The 18732-nt window shown below is 43.1% G+C and overlaps 2 protein-coding genes across 4 annotated transcripts; one reads left to right on the top strand and one right to left on the bottom strand.

Moving 5' to 3' along the window:
• Nucleotides 1-9642: 9642 nt before the first annotated feature.
• Nucleotides 9643-14573, top strand: LOC123190638 (endoribonuclease YBEY, chloroplastic). Of its 3 annotated transcripts, none has more exons than XM_044603310.1 (13): nucleotides 9643-10030; nucleotides 10116-10367; nucleotides 10469-10564; nucleotides 11349-11523; nucleotides 11624-11704; nucleotides 11813-11892; nucleotides 12319-12411; nucleotides 12783-12854; nucleotides 13170-13289; nucleotides 13381-13431; nucleotides 13553-13738; nucleotides 13940-14225; nucleotides 14309-14573. In XM_044603310.1, exons 1-12 carry the CDS (start codon nucleotides 9704-9706, stop codon nucleotides 13988-13990), a joined length of 1584 nt encoding a protein of 527 aa, XP_044459245.1. In that variant the 5' UTR covers nucleotides 9643-9703; the 3' UTR covers nucleotides 13991-14225; nucleotides 14309-14573. The 3 variants fall into 3 exon arrangements, with proteins under 3 accessions (XP_044459245.1, XP_044459244.1, XP_044459246.1); XM_044603309.1 differs by having other exon boundaries at nucleotides 11792-11892; XM_044603311.1 differs by lacking the exon at nucleotides 9643-10030 and having other exon boundaries at nucleotides 10104-10367; nucleotides 11792-11892.
• Nucleotides 14574-15318: 745 nt separating this feature from the next.
• Nucleotides 15319-16529, bottom strand: LOC123190639 (uncharacterized). The gene is made up of 2 exons (XM_044603312.1): nucleotides 16167-16529; nucleotides 15319-15828 (listed from the first exon to the last, which is right to left on the bottom strand). Exons 1-2 carry the CDS (start codon nucleotides 16451-16453, stop codon nucleotides 15507-15509), a joined length of 609 nt encoding a protein of 202 aa, XP_044459247.1. The 5' UTR covers nucleotides 16454-16529; the 3' UTR covers nucleotides 15319-15506.
• Nucleotides 16530-18732: the final 2203 nt, after the last annotated feature.

Genomic DNA, 18732 nt, shown 5'->3' with positions numbered 1-18732 from the left:
GATGTTTGTCATGTTTACATCTTATTTTCTTAGAATGACGGTAGCATAAATAAGATGATCCCTCACTAAAATTTCAAGAAAGTGTTCCCCCTAACTGTGCACCGTTGCGAAGGCTCGTTGTTTCGAAGCACCACGTGATGATCGGGTGTGATAGATTCTAACATTCGAATACAATGGGTGTAAGCCAGTTTTACACATGCAAAACACTTAGGTTGACTTGATGAGCCTAGCATGTACAGACATGGCCTCGGAACACGAGAGACCGAAAGGTCGAACATGAGTCGTATAGTAGATACAATCAACATGGAGATGTTCACCATTGATGACTAGTCCGTCTCACGTGATGATCGGACACGGCCTAGTCAATTCAGATCATGTATCACTTAGATGACTAGAGGGATGTCTATCTGAGTGGGAGTTCATTGAATAATTTGATTAGATGAACTTAATTATCATAACATAGTCTAAATTGTCTTTGTAAATTATGTTGTGAATTAATAGCTCGCGCTTTAGCTCTTTGTTTTAATACGTTCCTAGAGAAAGACTAAGTTGAAAGATATTGTAAGCAATTGTGCAAACTAGGGTCGTAGTATGAGGATTGTCCTCGCTGCTACATAGAAGGCTTCTGTCCTTGATGCACTGCTCGGTGTGCCAACCCCTTTGGCGCCGTCTGTCGATGTTGTGAACATCTGGTAGACACGTTCTGATGACTACCTGATAGTTTAGTGTGCCATGCTTTATGGCTTAGATTCGGGGCTCCAAAAGCGTTTTGAACGCCATAGAACATATGAGATGTTCGAAGAGTTGAAATTGGTATTTCAGGCTCATGCTCGTGTTGAGAGGTTGAGACCTCTGACAAGACCTTTGCCTACAAGATGGAGGAGAATAGCTCAGCCAGTAAGCATGTGCTTAGAATGTCTGGGTACTTCAATCATTTGAATCAAGTGGGAGTTAATCTTCCAGATAAGAGAGTGATTGACAAAAGTTCTCCAGTCGCTATCACCAAGCTACTAGAGTTTCGTGATGAACTATAGCATGCAAGGGAAGATAATCCCGGAGCTGTTCATCGTGCTTAAGGCCATAAAGGTAGAAATCAAGAAGGAGCATCAAGTGTTGATGGTTAACAAGAGCACTGGTGTCAAAGAAGGGCAAGGGCAAGAAGGGAAACTTCTTGAATGGCAAGCCAGTTGCCGCTCTAGTGAAGAAACCCAAGAACCCAAACCTGAGACAAAGTGCTTCTATTAGGGGAACGGTCACTGGTAGCGGAACTGCCTCAAATACTTGGTAGATAAGAAGGTTGTCAACTTCAACAAAAGTATATTTGATATATGTGTGTTATTGATGTGTACCTTACTAGTACTCCTAGTAGCACCTGGGTATTAGATACCGGTTCAGTTGCTAATATTGGTAACTCGAAACAAAAGCTACGGAATTAACGGAGACTAGCTAAGGGCGATGTGACGATGTGTGTTGGAAGTGTTTCCAAGGTTGATGTGATCACCATCACACACTCCCTCTACCTTCGGGATTAGTGTTGAGCCTAGATAAATGTTGTTTGCATTGGTGTCTGCATTGAGCATGAACATGATTAGATCATGTTTATTGTAATATGATTATTCATTTAAGTCAGAGAATAATGGTTATTCTACTTACATGAATAATACCTTCTATGGTCATGCACCCAATGTGAATGGTTTATTGAATCCCGGTCATAATTATACACATGTTCATAACACTGATGCCAAAAGATGTAGAGTTGATAATGATAGTACCACTTTCATATGGCACTGCCGCTTAGCTCATATTGGTGTAAAGCGCATGAAAGAAGCTCCATGCTAATGGATTTTTGAAGTCACTTGATTTTCAATCACTTAACACATGCGAACCATGCCTCTTTGTCAAGATGACTAAAACCCCGTTCTTTGGAACAATGGAACGGGCAAGTGACTTGTTGGAAATCATATATGCTAATGTGTGCGGTCCGATGAGTGTTGACGCGCGCGGTGGATATCGTTATTTTCTCACCTTCATCGGTGAATTGAATAGATATGGGTATATTTACTTAATGAAGCATAAGTTTGAAATGTTTGAAAAGTTCAAGCAATTTCAGAGTGAAGTTGAGAATCATCGTAACAAGAAGATCAAGTTCCTTTGATCTGATCAAAGGGAAAGTATATGAGTTATGAGTTTGGCAATCACTAAAGACAAAGTGGAATCGTTTCATAGTTGACGCCGCCTGGAACACCATAGCATGATGGTGTGTCCGAACGTCGTAATCGAACCTTATCGGATATGGGGTATGATGTCTCTTACCAATCTACCGCTATTTTTGGGGGTTATGCATTAAAGACAATTACATTCACTTTAAATAGGGCATCATCTAAGTCCGTGGAGACGACACCGTATGAACTATGGTTTGGCAAGAAACCAAAGTTGTTGTTTCTTAAGGTTTGGGGCTACGATGCTTATGCGATAGGCTTCGGTCAAAAAAGCTCGAATCCAAAGCGGAAAATTGTATCTTCATAGAATACCCAAACAAGACGATTGGGTATACCTTCTATCTCAGATCTAAGGGCAAAGTGTTTTTCGCTAGGAACAGGTCCTTTCTCGAGAAAGAGTTTCTCTCGAAAGAATTGAATGGGAGGAAGATAGAACTTGATGAGGTTGTTGAACCTTCACTTCAACCAAAGAGTAGCGCATCACAGAAAGATGTTTATGTGGCACTTACGTCAGTTGAAGAGAAAGCTAATGATGATGATCATGAAGCTTCAAACCAAATTACTATCAAACCTCGTAGGTCGACAAGGGTGTGTACAACTTCTCAGTGGTAACCCTGTCTTAAAGGTCATGTTGTTGGACAACGATGAACCTATGAGTTGTGAAGAAGCGATGGTGGGCCCGTATCCTAACAAATGGCTGGAAGCCATGAAATCCGAGATAGGATCCATGTATGAGAACAAAGTATGGACTTTGGTGGACTTGCCCGATGATCGGCAAGCCATTGAGAATAAATGGATCTTTAAGAAGAAGACAGACGCTGATGGTAATGTCACCATTTATGAAGCTCGACTTGTCTCAAAGAAGTTTCCGACAAGTTCAAGGAGTTGTCTGTGATGAGACTTTTCTCAATCATAGCAGTGCTAAAGTCTGTTAAAATTGTGTTAGTAGTTGCTACATTTTTCATTTACGAAATCTGGCAGATGGATGTCAAAACAAAGTTTCCTTGACGGTCTCCGTGAGGAAAGGCTTTATGTGATACAACCAGAAGTTTTTGTCGATCCTAAGGATGCTAAAGGTATGCAAACTCCAGCGAACCTTCTATGGATTGGAGCAAGCATCTCAGAGTTGGAACATATGCTTTGATGAGGCGATCAAAGCATTTGGGTTTATACAAAGTTTGCAAGAAACTTGTATTTGCAAGAAAGTGAGTGAGAGCACTACAACATTTCTGATAGGTATATATGGATGACATATTGTTGATCAGAAATGATGTAGAATTTCTAGAAAGCATAAAGGATTGTTTGAATGGAGTTTTTCAAAGGAAGACCTGTGTAAAACTGCTTACATGTTGGGTATCAAGATCTATAGAGATAGATCAAGCCGCCTAATAAGACTTTCACAGAGCACATACCTTGACATGATCTTGAAGGAGTTCAAGATGGATCAGTCAAAGAAGGAGTTCTTGCCTGAGTTGTGAGGTGTGAAGTTAAGACTTGAAGCTTGACCACGGCAGAAGAAAGAGAAAGGACGAAAGTCGTCCCCTATGCCTTAGCCATAGGCTCTATACGATATGCCATGCTGTGTACCGCGATGTGCCTTGCCACGTGTCTGGCAAGGGGGGTACAAGAGTGATCCAGGAGTGGATCATTGGATAGCGGTCAAAATTGTCCTTAGGAATAAGGAAATGTTTCTCGGTTATGGAGGTGATAAAGAGTTCGGCGTAAAGGGTTACGTCGATGCAAGCTCTAACACCTATCCGAATGACTCTGAGTAGCAAACCGGATACGTATAGTGGAGCAACCATTTGGAATAGCTCCAAGTGGAGCATAGTAGCAACATCTACAATATGAAATCAAGATTTGCGAAGAAGACACAGATCTGAATGTTGCAGACCCGTTGACTAAAACCTCTCTCGTAAGCATAACATGATCAAACCCTGGAACTCATTGAGTGTTAATCACATGGTGATGTGAACTATATTATTGACTCTAGTAAACTCTTTGGGTATTAGTCACATGGCGATGTGAACTATGAGTGTTAATCACATGGCGATGTGAAGTAGATTATTGACTCTAGTGCAAGTGGGAGACTGTTGGAAATATGCCCTAGAGGCAATAATAAAATGGTTATTATTATATTTCCTTGTTCATGATAATTGTCTATTGTTCATGTTATAATTGTATTAACCAGAAACCGTAATACATGTGTGAATACATAGATCGTAATATGTCCCTAGTAAGCCTCTAGTTGACTAGCTCGTTGATCAATAGATGGTCGTGGTTTCCTGACCATGGACATTGGATGTCATTGATAACGGGATCACATCATTAGGAGAATGATGTGATGGACAAGACCCAATCCTAAGCGTAGCACAAGATCGTGTAGTTCGTTTGCTAAAGCTTTTCTAATGTCAAGTATCATTTCCTTAGACCATGAGATTGTGCAACTCCCAGATACCGTAGGAATGCTTTAGGTGTACCAAACGTCACAACGTAACTGGGTGGCTATAAAGGTGCACTACAGGTATCTCTGAAAGTGTATGTTGGGTTGGCACGAATCGAGACTGGGATTTGTCACTCCGCATGACGGAGATGTATCTCTGGGCCCACTCGGTAATGCATCATCATAATGAGCTAAATGTGACTAAGGAGTTGGTCACGGGATCATGTGTTACGGAAGGAGTAAAGAGACTTGCCGGTAATGAGATTGAACGAGGTATGGGGATACTGGCGATCGAATCTCGGGCAAGTAACATACCGATAGGCAAAGGGAATTGCATACGGGATTGATTGAATCCTTGACATCGTGGTTCATCCGATGAGATCATCGTGGAACATGTAGGAGCCAACATGGGTATCCAGATCCCGATGTTGGTTATTGGCCGGAGAGATGTCTCGGTCATGTCTACATGGTTCCCGAACCCGTAGGGTCTACACACTTAAGGTTCGGTGATGCTAGAGTTGTTATGGAAAATAGTATGTGGTTACCAAAGGTTGTTCAGAGTACCGGATGAGATCCCGGATGTCACGAGGAGTTCTGGAATGGTCTGGAGGTGAAGATTTATATATGGGAAGTCCTCATACGGTCACCGGAAGTGTTTGGGGGTTTGCTGGTATTGTACCGGGACCACCGAAAGGGTTCCGGGGGTCCATCGGGAGGGTCCACCTGCCCCGGAGGTAGGGGTGGAAACGGATCAGATGCGGATCGGATAGTGCTCTTACCACTTCCATTTTCATATTTTCAAAACAAATACGAATCCGAATACGGATGTTCTCGGATACGGATGCGGCTCGGATATTATTCGAATACGGATACGGATAGGATATTTTCTTGATTCGGAACGGATATGAATAATATCAACATGTTGCTTAAGTAAATTAGTCGATAGCTATGTGACCTAAAATAATCAACTTGCAACATACAATAAGTCAATGATAAATAGGTTTATGAATAAATACTATTGTAATGCATAATAATTTATAAGTTTAATCATATAAAGAGTAAAATTTAACCACTTATTTGGCTTTTATGTTGGATAATTGGAATATGGGGCCTAGAATTTAAAAAAATACCTCCCATAATCTTCTTCGGATACGGATATATCCACTTCCATATCCATATTTGTGTCAAAATCTCCTACCATATTTTATTTTGTATTTGTTTAATAAATTCGGATACGGACAATTTCCATTTCCATTTTGGTTCGGATGCGGATGTTTCGGATACGAATAGGCATTTTCTCGAATACGAATATCGGATATCTCGGATTATCCGCTACCACTTTCCACCCCTACCCGGAGGGCCCTATGGGTTGTATGTGAAGGGGAACCAGCCCCTAAGTGGGCTGGGCGCCATTCCCCCCTAGGGCCCATGCGCCTAGGGTTGAGGGGAAACCCTAAAGGGGGCACCCCCTTGGCTTGGGGGCAAGTTTCTCCTCCCTGGCCGCCGCCTCTCCCCTAGATGGGATCTGAGGGGGGCGGCCCCCCTCTCCCTTGCCCCTATATATAGTGGGTGAGTGGGAGGGAAGCCGCACCCTTCCCCTGGCACATCCCCTCCCCATCTCCTACACCTCCTCCTCCTCTGTAGCGCTTGGCAAAGCCCTGCTGGAGAACCGCAAGCTCCACCACCACGTCGTTGTGCTGCCGGAGCTTTCCCTCAACTTCTCCTATCCCCTTGCTGGGTCAAGAAGGAGGAGACGTCCCTAGGTTGTACGTGTGTTGAACGCGGAGGCGCCGTTATTCGGTGCTTAGATCAAAATCGACCGCTATTTGAATCACTGCGTGTACGACTCCACCAACCGCGTTCTTGTAACGCTTCCGCATCGCGATCTTCAAGGGTATGAAGATACACTCCCCTCTCTCTCTCTCATTGCTAGTCTCTCCTAGATTGATCTTGGTGACAAGTAGGAAAATTTTGAATTATTGCTACGTTCCCCAACAGTGCCCTCCCCGGCCCACTTCCGGTGCCCCTCTTCTGGTATATAAGTCATTTTGACCTAGAAAAAAAATAAGGAGAGGACTTTCGGGACGGAGCGCCGCCGTCTCGAGGCGGAACTTGGCAGGAGCACTTTTGCCCTCTGGTGGAGCGATTCCGCTGGGGGAACTTTCCTTCCGGAGGGGCAAATCATCATCACCAACAACTCTCCCATCTTGGGGAGGGCAATCTCCATCAACATATTCAACAGCATCATCTCCTCTCAAACCCTAGTTCATCTCTTGTGTTCAATCTTTGTACCGGAACTATAGATTGGTACTTGTGGGTGACTAGTAGTGTTGATTACATCCTGTAGTTGATTACTACATGGTTTATTTGGTGGAAGATTATATGTCCAGATCCATTATGCTATTTAATACCCCTCTGATCTTGAGCATGATTATCATTTGTGAGTAGTTACTTTTGTTCTTGAGGTTACAGGATAAATCTTGTTGCAAGTAATCATGTGAACTTGATATGTGTTCGATATTTTGATGGTATGTATATTGTGATTCCCTTAGTGGTGTCATGTGACGTCGACTACATGACACTTCACCATATTTTGGGCCTAAAGGAATGCATTGTGGAGTAGTTATTAGATGATGGGTTGCGAGAGTGACATAAGCTTAAACCCTAGTTTATGCACTATTCCGTAAGGGGTTGTTTTGGATCCAAAAGTTTGATGCTATGGTTAGATTTATTCTTAATACTTTTCTTGTAGTTGCGGATGCTTGTGAGGGGGTTAATCATAAGTAGGAGGTTTGTTCAAGTAAGAACAACACCTAAGCACCGGTCCACCCACATATCAAATTATCAAAAAAGCGAACACAAATCAAACCAACATGATGAAAGTGACTAGATGAAATTCTTGTGTACCCTCAAAAACGCTTTGCTTATTATAAGAGACCATTTTGGCCTGTCCTTTGCCTCAAAAGGATTGGGCTACCTTGCTGCACTTTTGTTACTATTACAATTACTTGCTCGTTACAAATTATCTTGCTATCAAACTACTCGTTACTTATAATTTCAGTGCTTGCGGAGCATACCTTGCTGAAAACCGCTTGTCATTTCCTTCTGCACCACGTTGGGTTTGACACTCTTACTTATCGAAAGTACTACGATTGATCACCTATACTTGTGGGTCATCAGGGCTCTTCTATCAAGAGAGCCTCGACGGCACTAAAGTGGTCGTCGTTCCTAATCTGCCCGGAGCCCAGCCGTCTACCACGGTAAGGTCTCCTCCATCCTCTCCTCGAAAGAGATACTCTGCCCACAAGGCCCTGAACACCCTGACTTATTCTCCTAAGGGTCACCGCTCAAAGCACAAGCGGGCCGACCTGGCCCCTCAAGGGGGGGAGCCAACAGACGCCCGTGGTCAACGAACATCCATGCGTCCTAGATGTGGGTACGGTCACATTTTTGAAGATTGGCGTGAGTGCGGCTTCCATTTATGTGCAGGCGGTTGTTGAGATGTGGTCGAAGTACTTGAGGGCGACGGGAAGCGGGCACGACCGACAGTTGATTCAACTTTATGGTGTGTTTCCTCCTTGACTTACTCAGAGTAACACCACACCCTCTTCTAGAACTTTTTCTCAACGCATACCTCTTCGGTCTCGTGGTGGAAAGGTCCATGGGGAAGGCACAGCCGCACCGACAAGGTCAATGGGGGTGATTGTGGCCGTGACGGGGAGGGTGAAGAGAGTGGGCGAGGTGGCATCCGACTTAGGGAGTGAGTGTGGCGGCGATGGTGATGGGAGCTATGTGGTTATATGTACTCCCGAAGGAGCTCACACCAGCGAGAAATGAAGGTTGATTTGCTGTATGCGGGCACGAAACGACACGACGACCATTAATTGGCGCTCTACCCGGTGGAAATGCGAGTGTGTCATTGGCAGGGACGGAAACGACAACCGTATGGACGACAATGTCATTGATCAGATTGCGCGAGGGAGAAAGAGGCTGGGATGAAACTTCCCTCGTGAACAGTTGGCGGATGACGTGCGGTCCAAACAAATGCCCCCAACCTTCAAGCACAAATGCTTGTGGGTTGGATATGGAGGGTCCTCCATAATGACAACTCGGACGTCAAAACATATTCAAATACTTTGTCCCTTATGGCACCGAATACTTCGTCACTTGTAGTTAGCCCCTACAGGTTCCCACACATGTGTCTTTTATGGTCTAACCCACGCTGCGACGATCACCTTTCGCTCAGAAAATAAAACTTTGGAGATCACGCGACGTGCAGAGGCAATGTGGGGCGGATGGCCCGGCAGGGCAACAATTGGGCCATTTCGTTTTTGGGAAGATTTTAGATGCTTCTAGTCTGGCTTTTCTTTTTCTGTTTCTTTCTGCTGAATCTTATACTCGGTTTTTGTTTCGGTTCATTTTTAAATTTTAGTTTCAAATTTTTTGAACCATTTTCATTTCCGTGAACATTTTTAATATTTGTGGACTTTTTCCAAATTCATGAACTTTTTAAAAAAAAATCCTGAACTGTTTTCTTATTCACTATTTTTTTCTAATTCATGAACTTTTTTAAAATTCACAAAAACTCTCTCAAATTCAGAAACATTTTTCAAACTCATGAAATTTATTTAAATTTGTCTTTTTGTATTCACAAGCCTTTCTAAATGCACGTTCAAATTCGTTATCATTTCTAAATCTCCAAAAACAATCAAATTTTTAAATATTTTAAAAATTTGAACCTTTTTTAAATTCCCGAACAATTCTTAGAAATCACCTGAACACTTTTTGATGTCATCAAATTTTTCAAAATTAAAAAAACGGTTTTTTCATCAGCCAATAAGAGAGGAATGAGCAGGGAAAAAAACCCAGCCGATCAGAGAACTAGAGAGCTAGCGAGCCCGCCTAGAGCGAGGCGCAATTCTGGGCCGCGGCCCCGCTAAATGGTACAGTGGCTTCAAGAAAAAAGATGGAATGGTTTAACCCTATCTTCCTCCTCTCCGACTTTGCACACGCGCGCAGCCTCCTCCTCCTCTTCCTCTCAATGGCGCGCCTCCACCGCCTTCTCTCCCGCGCGCTCGCCTCCAACCACCTCCTCCGCCCTTCTCCGGCCCCATTTTCAGCGCGCCTGACTCTCCCGCTCCACTCGCAGCCGCCGGCGCCGCCGCGTCCTCACCCCCATGGTCGCAGCCCGCCCCCTTTCCTCGCCGCCGCCTCGCGGCACTACGCGTCACCCATATCCAGACGACGGCGGCGCGGCTCGTTGCCGTCGATGTTTCCGAGGCGGAGGAGAGCCAGGTTGAAGGGCCCCGCCGAGCTCAGCGTGCAGATTGGCATCGAAGAAGCCCTCCCCGACGACCCCCTCGTCCTGGTGATAATAGCCTCCGCTCGCTATTTCCGCTCCTTGGACTTGTTGAATTGTTAGCTTGTGTCACTAATTACGAATGGCTTCTCAGAGTATTGCAGAAACACTTCGAACGGATGTTGGGAAGGCAATGAAGCTGGCATTCCACAATTTGGGGAACTCGGAGTACAAGACCAGAGACCCCTGCATAAGCAATGTGGATGAGTACGACAGCGTTGAGGTATCTCTGCTGCTTTGTGATGATGATTTTATCAGGAAGCTGAACAAGGAATGGAGGGGTGAAGACCGCGCGACGGATGTTCTGTCAATGTCGCAGCATATCCCGGGGCTCCAAATTCCCGTTGTAAGACGTTTACAGATGTTTCTGTTGATGTTGAACTAGTTTATTTGTTACAGATGGTTCTGTCCGATCTTATTATTTACTTGTTGCTTTTGGTTCAACAGCTGCAACTAGGTGACTTGGTAATTTCTGTTGAGACAGCCCGACGGCAAGCAGAAGAAAGAGGCCATACACTTCTTGATGAGATAAGAATTCTCATGGTTAGTCTTTCTTGACTTATTTCTGGCACCACATTTGTTATCCTTATTGGGGTGCCCGTGTGCTTCTGTTTTGTAGTTGTGTAGGTTTCGTCTGATCTATTATTGACCGTAGCAGTAGTGATGCCTGATAATGGTGGTTTTGAGCTCATATTATAGTTTGAACGGTCACAATAGCAAAATTAAACATGAAGGAAATTGGATCAATATCTTTTTTGAAACTTAGAATTGGATCAATATTGACAACACACCAGGTAACAGCAAGATGGAGGTGTGCTTGGTTTGCAGCCCCAGTGACAATGTTTGGGCAAGCCAATGTTTGGCAATGTTGAAACTTGCCAGTAATAGCCTAATTGGTTGGCAGTCAATTGCAATGCCAAAATTTGCAAATCAACTTTGGGTATGAGCTAGTTGGCAAATGGTAGGCAACATCAGAGTGCACACCAATGGATTGGCCTCAATCCAGTCACTAGCCAAAGAGGTGGCCTTACCCAAACGTTGGCTTGGGCAATTGGGGTTGCAAACGAAGCACGCCCTAGGTGTGTATTTACTTCATGAGATTTATTTTGAATTAGTGCTATGCTTGAAAGTTGAAATTTGCATACCAAGATAAAGCTTCAAGTTTTGCCTATTGGCTTGATCGCTTGACTACCTTCTGTGAACAAATAATTACTTCGATGCTACTTCTGGTGTATCTTATGAAGAGAACCTCCGTGCGATTGTTCAGTGTTGGAATAGCTTTGCTGATTGCGAGCCTATTCTGTGTTAACCAATTTATCTTTATCAGGTTCATGGATTGTTGCATTTATTGGGCTTTGATCATGAACTCAGCAAGGAGGCTGAAGAAGAGATGGAGCAGGAAGAAGAAAAAATATTAAATACTCTTGAATGGATAGGAAAAGGACTCATTAGGAGTGCGTATCATTTCAGTACTGATATGGGTCATTCAGAAAATTCTGATGGTAGGTCGCCCTTGCACACTATTGTTGTGTGTTTTTCTTTATGTGAAGGGTTGCCATTTGTTTCTTCTCACTGGAGTACCTCTGAACTTTTAATATGTAGAGGCCAATAGAGATATAGAGAAAAGGAGTTTACAGGAGGGTCATCAGCCGAAACTGACCCATATAATATGTGATATAGATGGTGAGGTGATGAAGCATCAAGAAGTATACTATTTATGCTGGATCTTACCAACTTCTAGCAAGTAACTTCTTTGCAAAAATTATTAAGGTACTGTTGTGGATTATGAAGGACACCTGCGTTCAGAGTCAATAGAATCTTTGAGAGAGGCAGTATCACGGGGAGTAACTGTTATCATGCTTACTGGCAAGGTGGGTTTTAGTCTTAAGCATTCGTCATGAATGCAAGGATATCCGGTCGTCCAATGTGAATGGCCCTGATCTTGAGGTTAAGGCTACTTCTCAGTCTTTCCTTAACAATATTACCGATTATCAATGATATGGGTAACTTTCCCACAGCATAAAGTACGTGGAAGTAGTCTTGATGAAAGTTAGTGCTTCTATGTAGCTTCTCATCTTAGTTCAGTTTAATTTCAGATGGAATTCGAATAATAAGCAACATGATTTCAACTTGTGATCAGTTGCAGCTGACTATTTGTGATATTAATCTTAAGTACACTATGAAGTTTCCTAAGGAATGTCAAAGCAAAGCACATATATATTCTATATAAGATGGCTGCATTTTTAGTATAATTGCATGTTTCTAATATTTTCTTGATTTTCATCCCTTTTAATTAGACCCGTGCTTCCACCATAGCAACCTTCAAGCTTCTTAATATGGAAGGAAGAGGTGATTTTATATCGGAGAATTCAGCTGGTGTATTTCTACAGGTACATCCTCCATTCTTACTTGAATAGTTGTAGAATTTGGAAGTTTGGTTATCAAAGCTTCATGGCTTTGTGCAAGTGTTCTTTTGGCACTCATATCCCTTTTTGTTGAATTAGACACATCTGGACATTTTGAAGTAAAAATTTGTGTCCAATTGCTCTACTGAATCAGGCATCCTAATTTAGATTGCAACAATAGTAAGAATATGTTTATTTTTCAATCGACGGGGATATGATAGAAGGAAGTAAGTGTGGAGCCCTCGTCATTATCATTCTTTATACTTGTTTGAGGCTTTGAGCAATAGTAAGAATATGTTTTTTTTTTCAATCGACATTTACCCTTATAAAGTTATATTTTGCTCTGTTCGCTGCAGGGTTCGCTTGTATATGGGGAGCATGGCCAACTTATTTATAGAGCAAACTTGGATGTGGATATATGCAAGGAGGTAGTGATTTACACTTTTACAGTATGTCAGCTGATTACTTTCTGCCGTACTTCTGTCAGAAATTTAGTGCTGCGCCTGCTCGTCTTCCATCGAACTTTTAATATTACCTACTGTTCTTTTTATTAGGAGGATTTGCGGGGCATTTCGTGTCTTGCCAGTTCTTTATCGTGAATGTGGATGTTAGGCATGAAATGTGCTATCATTGAGCTTGAATCATTTTCATATCAGTTTTGACTTGTTAAGGTTGTGTGCCCCTTTTAGCGATGTATAAGATCGTCAGGTATTATATTTAAATTTCTTTTGTTCCATTTGCAGGCATGTTTGTACTCCTTGAAGCATAAAATTCCTCTTGTTGCATACTGTGAGGAACAATGTTTGACCTTGTTTGAACATCCTTCTGTCAACTTGTTGCACACTGTGCACCATGAGACCAAGGTACAATATTTAGGTTTTTGCTAGATAAACTTCTCTTTCTTCCTTTCCAACTATATTAAGCAGTTGAGCCAACATTGAGGTTTTGTCATAGGTAAAAGTGATGCCTTCAGTTGAGGACCTCTTGGAATATTCATCGATTCAGGTTTGTTATTGTAACTATGGCAAATGCAAAGTGGATGTGCCATTTATAAGGATGATGAGTTTTCCTATCTTTGGATCAGTTTTGTTTAGAGTGAACTTACATGGTTTACTTGCATTTGCAGAAGTTGCTTTTCCTTGGCAACAAGAACGAAGATTTTTCTGTCCTCACACAGCATTGGTCGGAACTAACAGAAGGGAAAGCATGTGTTATCAAAGAGCAGCCAAATGCAATTGAGATTGTTCCCCTTAATGCTTCAAAAGGTGGTGGTATAAGGGCTCTACTTGATCATCTCGGATTAACTGAAGATGTATGAATTTGTTCCCGTCAATGAACTCCATTTTTACTGTTCCTTTTGTACCTTATTTCATCTTCTTTGTTTTTAAAGGAATGTAGTAGGGGAATCCCCTGCTGCGATTTTGTACCTTATTTCATCTTTCCATTGTGCTCCCTTAGAAAGCATCACCACCACTAGAATGTATTTACAAGCATTATATGTCTGCTTATGCAGTCTGATCTTGAGGCGGTCGGAGACTATACCAGATGGCTAAGCAACAAGTGATCCAACTGACATGATGAAGCATTCTTTAGCAAGAGAGTGCTGATTGAGAGCTTCAGATATTCTAGGAAATGTCATATATGGGATGTACAAAAGGCAAGGTATTGTGGTCTGGGAACTATGGAGAGTCGCAACTTTGTGATACTATCCTTTAGGGCTGGCTACCAAAAGGGTTTGTGCATTGTGCATGTTGGAAAAGGGATGTGGGTGTTGGAGTGGCAAATTTGATCTCCTTCAGGTAATTTTGTTTTGAAGTTTAAAACCATGCTCTTGTAGTAGTTTCATTGGTTTTTATGAGAGCCTTTCTCTTGTTGTTAACAGATGTACTTCATGGAGGTGACGAGAAGAGAAAACCAGACGAGCTTGTTTAGACAAACACCAAGTGAAATCACATGTTTCGACTTGTGATAACCTAATAGAAATATTCTTGTGGCCCTTGACTCCCTTTTTTTGCGAATGTTGTGGCCCTTGACTCTGGTGAACATGTCATCGTAATCATTCATGGCAATACTGATTTTCCACAGAATACTTGTACAGTTGCTTTCAGGAACATTTTTTATTGTTCCTTAATAAATGGTTCCTCTAACTTGTGGCGTCGTGTGTATAAGAAGAGAATAGATGGTGTACCATCATGGGCAAGTTTAACACAAGGAGCTGTGTCTATTGAGTTTTTCCGATTGTGACTGGACCAAGTGTCACTTTATTCATTTTTACAGTTAACTTTCATATGGACTAAAATAAAATCAGACATAAGAGAAATCAGGCTGATCTCAGAATGAGAAATTAGTTTGAATTTCCATGTGAAAGTGTACAGTAAGTATTGTATGTTCATGGGAAGTGGAGTCCTGGCATTATAGTTGTAGCTAGTTAAGAGTTCATATGCATTTGAATCAGACAAGAGAAATCAGGTGTCACTTTATTCATTTTTACAGTTAACTTTCATATGGACTAAAATAAAATCAGACATAAGAGAAATCAGGCTGATCTCAGAATGAGAAATTAGTTTGAATTTCCATGTGAAAGTGTACAGTAAGTACTGTATGTTCATGGGAAGTGGAGTTCTGGCATTATAGTTGTAGCTAGTTAAGAGTTCATATGCATTTGAATCGGACATAAGAGAAATCAGGTGTCACTTTATTCATTTTTACAGTTAACTTTCATATGGACTAAAATAAAATCAGACATAAGAGAAATCAGGCTGATCTCAGAATGAGAAATTAGTTTGAATTTCCATGTGAAAGTGTACAGTAAGTACTGTATGTTCATGGGAAGTGGAGTTCTGGCATTATAGTTGTAGCTAGTTAAGAGTTCATATGCATTTGAATCAGACATAAGAGAAATCAGGTGTCACTTTATTCATTTTTACAGTTAACTTTCATGTGGACTAAAATAAAATCAGACATAAGAGAAATCAGGCTGATCTCAGAATGAGAAATTAGTTTGAATTTCCATGTGAAAGTGTACAGTAAGTACTGTATGTTCATGGGAAGTGGAGTCCTGGCATTATAGTTGTAGCTAGTTAAGAGTTCATATGCATTTGTACATCTTCCTTGTTCTGGTGTGCAGGTAAATTGGCACTCCTGTACAAGAGGTTGGTGCTGCTTGCTCTGGACATTTGACAAGCAAATGAACTTTTTGAGGGCCTCTTGGCTATCATCTTGTTGCATGTCCTCGGTAAGTGATTTGACCGCTGGTTCATGCCTAATCCTGCTGCGTAGCTCTTGCATGTCTTCATCCTCTTGCTGTAGGTAACTTCCTTTCCAAGGTCTTGAAGACATGTAGCATTAGATATCCATGTGAATGATTGGGACTTCCCTGGGTAGTACTTGGACAACCCTCTCCTGTGGAAATTAAATTATTTGTTAGAGATCGCACTCCTTTTTTGAATAATTTGCAATTTCAAGTGGATTCTATAGAAGTTATATGGAAAGAACCGTGACATTGTGTTCTCTGGTTATTCAGTATGTATTTTAGGGAAATATTCATAACCAATGCATTAAATACTTGTCCTGTGCAAAGTGGAACCTCAGAAGCTATCACTTAGGAGCATGTCATTTTAAATTCGAAGACCTGTTAGCATGCATGTTGTTGGAAAGGGTGACAAAGTTTTGGTGTTTCTCATACAGGTTGGGAAACATAGACGGCCAAATTCCACGTTATCAAGGTGCATGGCATGTACCTGGCAGGAAGCTGGGCTAGCAGCGAAGACAGCTCGTAGAGAGGCCCCTCTGCCTCGGAGTCCAGATGCAAGGTGCTCGACGACGCTGAAGACAACTCCGAAGAATAATCATCAGGTGGGGAGTAAGTCGACCCATCACCCAGATTCAACCCCAATGAGCACGACGACGACCCGCTGGACGTTCCCGAGGGCGAGGTGCAAGAAGCAGCGTCAGGGTGATCTTCTCCTTCTCCTTGCCAAACGCAGGCGGCCTCACGGCACAGAGCCTCGTTGCAAGCTTCATCCATCACAGGGCTGAACAAGAGGCAGGAGCAATGGTTATCTCTTGGGATGTTGGGAGCTTGGACGGCAAAGGGAAGGACCCCCTATATATGCAGACGCGAGGGGTGGAGGAAAAAAAAAAGAACCATTGCCGTGGGCAGACGGGCGTCTTGCTCGCTTCAGATAGGCTTCCGTCGACTGGCGCCGAAAGTAAAACCAAGCCTATCCTTGCCGTACAGAGAGTGTCGGTCTTATCACCAAATGAAGTACTGGGCATTCCTACTGTCTGGAGCGTTTGCGCATGTGGAAACACTTGTTTTCAGAGGGAGCAAGAGACGGAAACATGTGTTGGTTGCCGGGAGCAAGCAATTATGTATCGGGGCATGTGAAAGGGACGTGGATAAACTACGCTGGCTCATCAGGATAAGCATCTTATCTTACGGGACCCTGTCGACCGATCGGCGGGGGTGAGGGAGAAAATGGGGCTTATCTCCGCGGATTAGCCGGGATAAGATAGATTACGGTGGCGACATGGTGCTTTCGGTTACGAGTTTGATTGCGCTAAGGGCTAGTAACTGCTGCTGCGAGATTGGCTTGTTTATTCGGTTCTCTAGGGCTGCTGGCTACAGAAAGAATCACGCAAATATATACTCTTTCCGTCCCAAAATAAATGTCTCAAACAAGTTTTCTTAACTGGTCTCAGACTCGATTTGGATAGGGTGGAAACGGGGTGCATGGCTTAAAGCCTGTTTGTTTGGGAGATGCTAACTTTGTCGACGTGAGCACAGTTGTTAGCAAAATTGCCAGAAATGTTTACTTGGTGTGGCTTGAAGCAAAAGATAAACCTAGCAGAGTCAAACTTGCTTTTTCTAGGTGGCATCATGACTAGTTTTATTCCAACTCAAACAGAGATGCATCATCCACAATCTATCGAATGGTCGACTGAGGTGCGTTCTCTCCATCCATAGAGACGGAGGACAAACTCTAGCCATGCTTGCTAGCTTGTGGGGCGACACTATTTGTCTCACGCATACAGGGCTAGTTTGGATCGAGTCCTCGACATTGTGCCTGGAGGAAAGTGCTGCCTGGAGCCTGGGGTGGTGGACCTTTTTTGCCTGGCCAGGCAAACCTGGGCATGTATGTTTGGTTCCATCCCTGGGTGGCGTTTTTGCCATTTAGTGATTAAAGAAATTTTAAACGATGGACCATACTGCACATGACTCTTTATAGTGCCAGGCAGCTGGCCAGGCGAAAGAAACATGACGCCTGGGTCAGGCTAATTACGTGCCTGGGCCAAAATTGTTTTTTTTATTTTTATTTTTTTAACATGGACCAGGCAGCCAGTGCATGGACTCCCAGGCCAGGCAAGCATTCTAGGAGTAGTTTTCAGGACACTATCCAAACAAACACCAGGCATGGTCCAGGGAGCGCCCAGGCCAGGCGTGAAGCGCCCAGGTCATCAACCAAACTAGTCCACAGTGCTACCTAACCATCGCCAATGATAGGAGCAACCACGGTAGGGGAAAAAGTAGCCCCCCTATTCAACGATGCACAAGCTTCGTGCAATCCAACTGCACCATGAGGTACTGAACTCCGATGCTCGAAGCCATCTCAGTCCTCGCTTGAGGGCTATGGCCTGTGGTTTGAGCATTGATGATTGGTAGAATCCTCTGTTGGAAAAGGCAGTGTCTAGGAGGCGCTTAGGCACGTCTAGGCGCTAGGCAATGGCCAAATGCCTCGCCTAGGGCATAAATGGAGGTCTAGGCATGGGAAGCACAAGGAATTTCCTACCCAAGCAAGAAATCATGCCACATACTGCACATATATGCCAAGCAGGTTATATTCCAGTGGGAGTAGCCAGTAATTACCTTATTCATATGCCCTAAATTAATATCAACATCCATATAAAAGTCACAAATACACTTCGAGTAAAAACTATATTACCGCCTATGCCGCGCCTAGGGTGCTTAGGCACCGCCTAGGCACTAGGCAAAGGCCAACCGCCCCGCTTACGCCTACCGCTTTTTTCAACCTTGGTAGAATCCCAATGAATCTATTATCTTCATACCTTCTATGAAGATGTGGGCCATCGGATCAAAAGCTGGATGGATGAAGCGGCGCCAAGCTAGCATCCTCTTATGACAAGAGAGTGCCACATACAAAGGTAACAACAGGTTCTATAGGAAGGTGACTCGACCTACGACGTTGTCTGACACATAATGTTGGCCAACTAAAAGTCAACATGTCCAACAATTAAGTGTATCAAAGACGCACACGTTGAGATGGATATGCGGCCACACAATAA

Source organism: Triticum aestivum, chromosome 2A (assembly GCF_018294505.1).
Source record: "Triticum aestivum cultivar Chinese Spring chromosome 2A, IWGSC CS RefSeq v2.1, whole genome shotgun sequence".
NCBI classification, from domain to species: domain Eukaryota; kingdom Viridiplantae; phylum Streptophyta; class Magnoliopsida; order Poales; family Poaceae; genus Triticum; species Triticum aestivum.
Note: the sequence above shows the minus strand (reverse complement) of the source record. Positions and strands in the feature narration are given on the sequence as shown.